The 8,206-nt window shown below is 34.5% G+C and overlaps 1 protein-coding gene across 1 annotated transcript; it reads right to left on the minus strand.

Annotated features, from left to right (window-relative positions):
• Window positions 1–6,868: 6,868 nt before the first annotated feature.
• On the minus strand, window positions 6,869–7,340 carry LOC117923155 (protein FAR1-RELATED SEQUENCE 12-like). Its single transcript, XM_034841393.1, has 2 exons — window positions 7,311–7,340; window positions 6,869–7,225 (listed from the first exon to the last, which is right to left on the minus strand). The coding sequence occupies exons 1-2, from the start codon at window positions 7,338–7,340 to the stop codon at window positions 6,869–6,871; spliced, it is 387 nt and encodes a 128-aa protein (XP_034697284.1).
• Window positions 7,341–8,206: the final 866 nt, after the last annotated feature.

Genomic DNA, 8,206 nt, shown 5'->3' on the forward strand with positions numbered 1-8,206 from the left:
GTTTTTAAGATGGTGGGGACTCATAGATCCAGAGCTGTCCAATCGCGGCTTCTCCAATGGGGGAGCATCTCACCATCAGAGATAAGCTCCGGTTTTTCTAAATTAAACATGAGTGTCTGCCATGCCCTTCTTCTTATTTCTTATAAAGGGTAAAATAATATTAATTTTAGGATTAAATCTTCTTGTTATTACTCTTTAATTGTTTATTATATCTACTTTTTATCTATTTTATTTTGAGAATAAAATCCAAATGAAATGCAGAAATAAAATGAAAAGAAAGAAAAGTCAAAAGAAAAGTTTTGGAGAGAACCTAGGTAGAACAAAGAATCACCAACTGTATTCAGAGAAATTCTACAAGAGAGAAAGGTAGAAAAAAAAAAAAAGTTTCTTAAATAAAGAGTAATTCGATGTGTTAAGTTGAGAAGCACTTCCATAGCCATGCACGTGTTACAGTATGAAGAGTCGCATGTATAAGTGTTGCACGTGGAAGAGTTGCATGTTGAAGAGGATAATTTTTGATGTGTTAACAACTTGTAATTTGTCATATATTTCACCATTATTTACGGACCATCCTAGAATGTATATGATATATGGTATTTTTGTAATTATTTAAATAAATAAGGATAAATATAATACAACAATAAAATGTATGATATATTTCATTAAACCAAAAGTTTTAAATTCATATCATTCAGTGTAATTTTTTAATCTAATGTTTTAAATTCATATCAATATTTAGTGTAATTGTTTAGTTAAAAAATAATCGATGACCAATTACCATGGCCGACTAGCATGTGAGGCATAAGCACCTGATTGTTTCCCCATTTTGGAGCTCAAATATTTTATAAGATACTATAAGATTCCTTCCCTTTCAATGGACTCATGTCCATTCGTGAAGACGTGGTGGATGGTTAATCATTCAATGTACTTCAATCTCTTGTTGCTGATTATGTTTTCAATAAAGCATTGTCAAAAAGGTTTGTAGTGTCTAGAATATTAATAGATGTCTTGTTACAATTTTAGCCTTCATATGTTTCCAATTTAGTAAAGAATCTTTTAACATATTATTATTTTAGTGAGCTTCTTGTTGACTTTGATCATGAACATGGAGTTCGTGGAGATTTTGAGTGCTTACGCCCTAGACAAAATTTGATGGATGTTGTAAGTACCTACTTCATTTATTTCAATTGCGTGCTAAATTAATTCAATTAATTTATTGAAGTTATTGTTTAACAACAGGTAATAAATCTAGAAGCCTCAAAGCTAAATTATTTTCAGAGGCAATTTATAGGCATTTCAAGTATAAGATGCTATCTTTCCACGACATTTTCAGTAAGCTCATATTTCTCTTCTTGTTTACTTACGTATTAAGTACAATATACTAATGTTCGTATTATGTTTTATTATTAGAAAATGATTTTGTGCGGGACTCCTCATCCTTTTTTTGATAGAAAAACATCCATCATGAGTAAGTACATTAGCGAATTGGATGATTGCGAGAAGGTTAGTAATTATTTCTAATGTTTAATTGCATATATGAAATTTAGAATAGATATTGTTTTCACTTATAATATAGTAGATTTTTTGTGCCCCAACTCATATATATTGTTTTTCTAACTTTACAACTATTTATTCCAATGCATGACGAATGCCCTGGTCATTGGTATCTGTGCGTCATTGACTTCAAAAACTCTCATATCCAAATTTTGGATTCATTACGATCGAAGAATCGAGACAAGTTCCGATTTCAGAGTGTCAAAACAGTGGTATGCTTTCATGTTTATATTTTTCTTCTATTCTATTTTTTTTCTCTTCCATATTTAGTAACACTTTCATAATAAATTAGGTTGAATTTTGTCAAACGTTCTTCAAATTGTATGACATAGGGAAAGATGTCTTCCAATTCTCCATTGATTGGGCTCCTTCGATTCCGACCCAAGAGAATGGGTTAGTATGAATACATAACTCACATTACTATTGTTTATCTAAGCTATAATTATACAACCATTCAATAATTTGTTTTTCTTTTCTTTTATTTTTCTTAGGTGGGACTGTGGAGTGCATGTCATTAAACATATGCAGACATTCAACAATGGTGATTCCATGATGGTCTTCGACTTATGTAATTTTGTTAAACTACGTCGGGAAATAGTAAGTGATTTAGTTTTACACGAAGGCAATAGAGAAAAACAAACCATCATCGCTATTGTTTGTACAAAGACATCGACATGAGCAATGAAAAAATTATTATTATGATATTTGTTGTTTTTCTACTATTTATATTTTCCATCTCCACATATTGTCATGTTTATTGGAAAGTTCTTACCTTGGATGACCATACATTGTTCATCATTAGGTCCGTTTTATTTTGATTTGCTATACTCTTCTTTCAATATGGTCGGCAAATTGAAATTGTAATATATAGGCATCATTCATGTTCAACATGTTTGATTTTCTACAATCTTTTAGATAATTAGATTTTTTTTTGTCCCTATATAGTTTGGGTTGCTTTTCAAATATATATATATATATATATATATATATATATATATATATATATATTCATTTATCTATGCTAAAAATTATATAGTTAGTACCTATAGGACTATAGGTTATGGTGTGAATTATAGGTACGACTTTTGAAGGTAGTGGAGACAGGTTGAGGAATTGTAACAATCGGGTGAGGAATTTTTGAACCAGTGGCAACCGGTTGAGGAATTAAAGGAACCGGTTGACGGATTTTCTCAACCGGTTGAGGAATTTTTTTACCAGTGGCAACCGATTGAGGAATTTGCTCAACCAGTTGAGGAATTTTTTCAACCGGTTGAGGAGTTTTTTTACCAGTGGCAACTGGTTGAGGAATTTGCTCAACCGGTTGAGGAATTTTGTCAACCGGTTGAGGATTTTTGTAACCAGTGGCAACCGGTTGAGGAATTTACTCAACCGGTTGAGGAATTTTGTCAACCGGTTGAGGATTTTTGTAACTAGTGGCAACCGATTGAGGAATTTGCTCAACCAGTTGAGGATTTTTATAACCAGTGGCAATCGGTTGAGGAATTTGCTCAACCGGTTGAGGAATTTTTTCAACCGGTTGAGGATTTTTCTCAACCGATTGAGGAATTTTTTATATTTTTGAGTGTGTGTGTGTGTGTGTGTGTGTTTTTTTTTTATCCATTGTAGTCAACATCTACTAACTTTTTCTTTTTTGTTTTCCTTTTTCATGCTCCCATTCACCCGTAAAACAAAATTTTAAAAAATTTCTTCATCTTTATAAATCAACAACATAAATACGGAGAGTATCTATTCAATAGGATAGACACATTTTCAGGTTGTGAAGATTCATTGAACTCAAAGTCGACAATGTCCGCACAAAAGAGATTGAAAGGTTATAAATAATATCAAAATTGATTTCGCATCTTAGTATGAGACTTTGTCTAATCCATCAAGGTGTTTATGGGTTTAACCCTATAATCTTGTGAGACACAATTGGAGAGAAGATTATGAAATCGTACATTGGAAAAAGTTCCTAACCCGGGATACTATACTTGTTGGAATTCATCCAAGAAAAAATTGTTCATAAATTAATAAGACATGTAACCTTCGACATTAATGTTTAACATTAGTTAGTTTCTTTTAATTTAATTAAATATTATTTTAAGTTACAATTTTGTTTGGTAGCCAAAGGGCATCACAACCACTAAAAAATGATCCTCATGGAACCATGCGGTTCTAGTATGACTGGCTTTCCGGAAAGTGATACGAAACCCGCTTTATCTCTATGATAAACATGCGGTTACAACTACCTCCTAAACCCCCCCGCCAAGTCATCAAGTTTAGTCTTAATTTGCTGTAGAAGTTGCTCCCGCTCCGGACTTACTTCAAGGAAAGATAGGATTGGGCAAGTCCGCTACACCTGATCTTTGACCACCCTTTACTTCCCAGAGTCTTAACTCCTAAGCCAATGAAATAAGTCAAATCCCATGTGTTGAGCATATAGCTATAGCTAACGTTTCTGCTTTGCTTGGAGATGGCCATGATGATGAAGATGACTATATGGCCAAGTGGTTGGAGCTTCTTTGCAAATTTGTCCAATGGGTATTATGTACAAGATATTAAACATTGATGTCAAGCTTTTCGTAACTTGGTTTTCAACTCATTGTGCAACCTGTTTTTATAATGCTTTTAGTTATTTTATTTTTCTTTAAATTTTTCCGTAGCTTCCGTATTTTGAAAATCCAATTATACACTACGAGAAACATAAAATTCCCTAAGTAAATATTATATGTAGGATCCACAACATTCCATCCGCATTGGAATTTAGCCTTTCCATCACATACTTAAGTTAAAAGTACATATTATGCAAAGTGACAACGTACATTAATATATCTACTGATTTAATACCTGCATCCCTTACTCCTTTAACGAATAATAAAAAGGTTGCATATCTTTCTCATTTGGATATTTGTTTGGATCCCCACCTTCCCATGGTGTTGTCATTGTTTGTCCATATTGCTGAAATCCTGTTATCTGCACATGCACATTCCATTGTAAAAATTCAAGTGTCCTATGTCATTCCAATTATTCCAGCCAAATCATTAAATAATGCATAGATCAAATTCATCTCAAAAGTCCTTTTTTATTCCCAAGCTTACATTGCCAAATTCACCATAATCTATATATATGTCAGATTGGTCATTCGACAAATGCTCCCCTCGCATTCCCTGCATTTTCAACTAGTAAGTGTTGTCAATTCTTGTTGAATTTGATGTTATCATTGTTTGTGTTCTTATATAACAAGGCAATTATACATACAGGTAAGGTTGCAAAAATGTCAACTGATGAATTTGTTGAAGGCATCGTTTCCATTTGAATGTCACATTGAGAAGACAAATTGCTTTCCTGCTACATACTCATAATGCCATGAAAACAATTATGTTAGTCATTTATGTAAGTATAGCTAAACATGTTCATATTTGCGGCAGTTCATTACTAAATCTGACATACCATCTGACGATGATGACTATTTTGAGGGATTCTAGGTTCTGTACACGTTTGAATTGTGTGACCCACTCTTTTACATCGACTACATCGTCTTCCTTTTTGAAAATTTGTTGCAACTTTGCCTGGATTTCCTTTGGTCTTCACAATATTTGGATCACGAACTTGGTTTCGAATTGTTGCTCCATCTCTTGCTACTTTCTTCCCTTTCAAATTACTGTTATAGAGTTCCTCCATTCTCACCGTCAAATTTTCTATTTCATTTTTCACTTCTAGAAATGAAGATGACGTATCAAACGCATAGTAGGAGAGCTTGTTGCACATCGAACTCAATGAACCATATCGTACAAACCAATCCATGTCGTTATCCGTCTGATTCTCCGGTGCTAATCTTGTATGCATCTTTGCTAACTTTGTCCACATCTTCAAAATACATGACTTAGGAATCTCTTCTAAATGCTCCACCTTCATAACAACAACCATGTGGCAACAAGGGATGCCAATTGACTCATACATCATGCACGAGCATTTTAATGTTACAATATTCGGGGAAAATTGGACTTCCCATTTCAAGTTCGGGTGTCTAAACTTAGATAATGTGTATGCCCGCATTGAAACATCACTTACAAGGCCTACCACAAAGAATAACTCTGCATTCTTCATCTCCTCCCGAAATTTAAGGAAGGATTCTTTTGTGTATACCGTCGCAGCATGATTTTCAAGTATGGATAGCTTGGTTGAAAGCACGGGTGAGGAATTGTTCGACTCGAAGTCCACCTTTGCCTCGTTTTGCCGTATTCTCAATATCGCCCTATCAAATTGTTGTACAAACTCATATAGTCGCAAACGAATTTTTAAGAATCTATTTAAATATGCATTCATACTCTCACACCTTTGTGTGCTTCTCATCCCTGCAAAGAATTTTCCACGTAAATACGCCTCAGCCCATCGTTTACGTTTCCCACAAATCTCGATGACCCAATGATTCTCATTAAGACCCAAATTTTCAACCATTTGATGCTAAACCTTTTCAAATTCTTCCGCACTCCCACGCATGAACATGCACCTTGCAAAAATGCTTGTGAAGTCCTTAATATGCACATTCGTGAATGCATTTCGTTGCAAATGCCATGAACACAGGCGATGACACGCATGGGGTAGTATTTTTTTAATTGCCTTACGCATAGCTTTATCTCCATCAGTTACTACGGATATGGGTTTCCTATTCATCATTGCAATAAGAAATGTCTCCAACACCCATTCATACGTACCAACACTTTCATCTATCAATAACGCACTACCAAATACCACAGTTTGGTGGTGATGATTAACACCAACCAACACTACTAGAGGCTTTTTATAGGCATTTGTCCTATACGTTGTATCAAATGCTAGGACATTCCCAAAACACGCATAATCCATTCGAGCAGTTGAATCAGCCCAAAACAAGTTTGTTAGTTGACTTTCTTCATCGACGTTGAATTTATAAAAAAAAAAAAGAATCAATTTCTGCCTTTCCACACAAGTAAGCCAACGCGGCTTCCGCATCACCGTCTTTAATTTCAATTCTACGCATTGCATCAACGTGATTGTACATATCTTTTTGTGTGAAACCAACGTGTTGATGTCCCCCTGATTGTTTGACCATATAATCCATAATTTGTGTCGTTTTAACACCTACTTTACGCAAAACATCAACTTGTGCCTTATCTGGATTACTTATTGTTCGATGAGACCGAATGAATTGTGTGTTGATAGCATCGACCAAATTATGATTATGATTTCCTATAAATTCCTTTACAATCCACTTTCCATCTTTCCTATTCAAGCCTACACGAAATGCAGCTTCACATCCAACTCTAGTCAATGATCATGGCTCACGCTGTCGCTTGTCATTTTCAATAAACTTTGTCGCTCGCTGTCCTTCTCTAGAACACACCCACTTTCGAGATATTATATCTCCATTATTGTCTCGCTTCAAATCATCTTTTCGAATACTAAATCCGGCTACTTTTGCTAACATGTTGTAAAATGTTTCAACCTCATCTATGCAATCGAATTGCAATTTGTAGACTTCTTCATCTGAAATACCCTTCAACACCTTCTCTTTCAAACCATTTCCACCCAGGTGGTAAGTGCCACCGATATATGCATCGTCATTGACGACGTCCTCCTCCTTCACTTCAAACTCCCGCTTGATTGTTTTCTCCTTCACCGATTGCATCAGCTACATTACATAAATAACGTAAAAAAGTGCCCCAATAATACTTTAACAAATTATCGTATCACTTTTGTATAAATTGATTGCATACTTGAAGATAAACCGAATTCGACAACGTCATCTATTCTCGTTTTTGGATAAAAATTGAGAATTTGAGAAATTATAGAACCGGTGTAGACTGCACACGTGATAATTTTCCCATGATTTTCAATTTAAAAGGTCATATGTTGCAAAATTGATACTTGTCTGCTATACACAATCATAAGCAAAACTTTTTAAAATCATTAAATATCACTTAAAAATCATTATGTTGAGGAAATAACTTGTGAAAATGCAAATGTGACACCAATACTGATTCGTTCCCAATTGGTGTCTTAGCTGATTCATGTCCAGCTGGTGCTCTTTGATTGAGGAAGTAATCAACAAAATTTATAACCCATATCACCATGCATTAGGATAGCTTTAGCTAATATAGCATAGTGGCTCTAGGATCGTTCTCTGGGAAGGGTTTTCAACTCACAACTGATACCAATTCAAAGTTAAATTGGTGTTTTTTCATTTCAAGGTTAGCTTAAGAAATAAAACACAAACTTTGGTTAAACTAGGTTTTGTTTCAAGCTAACTAAAAAGAAAATAATGAAAATTACTTATGAAGAAAAAAAATTCCTTGGAGGTTTGGGTTCATAGGGGAGGTTCCTTATGCAAAAACAGAGCTCCGATCATTTGGTTCATTTCCTCGCATTAGAGAATTAACATATAGTCAATTCTCTAACCGGTGCTGTATAGATGTATCCTTTAAATGGATTTCAGCTCTAATTCCCTCTCACTGATGCAACTTGCAATGGCTCGTGCCTCTCACCTAGCATTTGCCATTCAAGGTGATCTTTAACTTTGGACTTCCCTTCTCAAGCTCGTAAGAGATAACTAATGGATGTCTCATTGGAGTCCAAAAGCTTACCAAGTGTTGGCAATTCTAGAAAATCCTAC

Source organism: Vitis riparia, chromosome 10 (genome assembly GCF_004353265.1).
Source record: "Vitis riparia cultivar Riparia Gloire de Montpellier isolate 1030 chromosome 10, EGFV_Vit.rip_1.0, whole genome shotgun sequence".
Classification (NCBI taxonomy): Eukaryota; Viridiplantae; Streptophyta; class Magnoliopsida; order Vitales; family Vitaceae; genus Vitis; species Vitis riparia.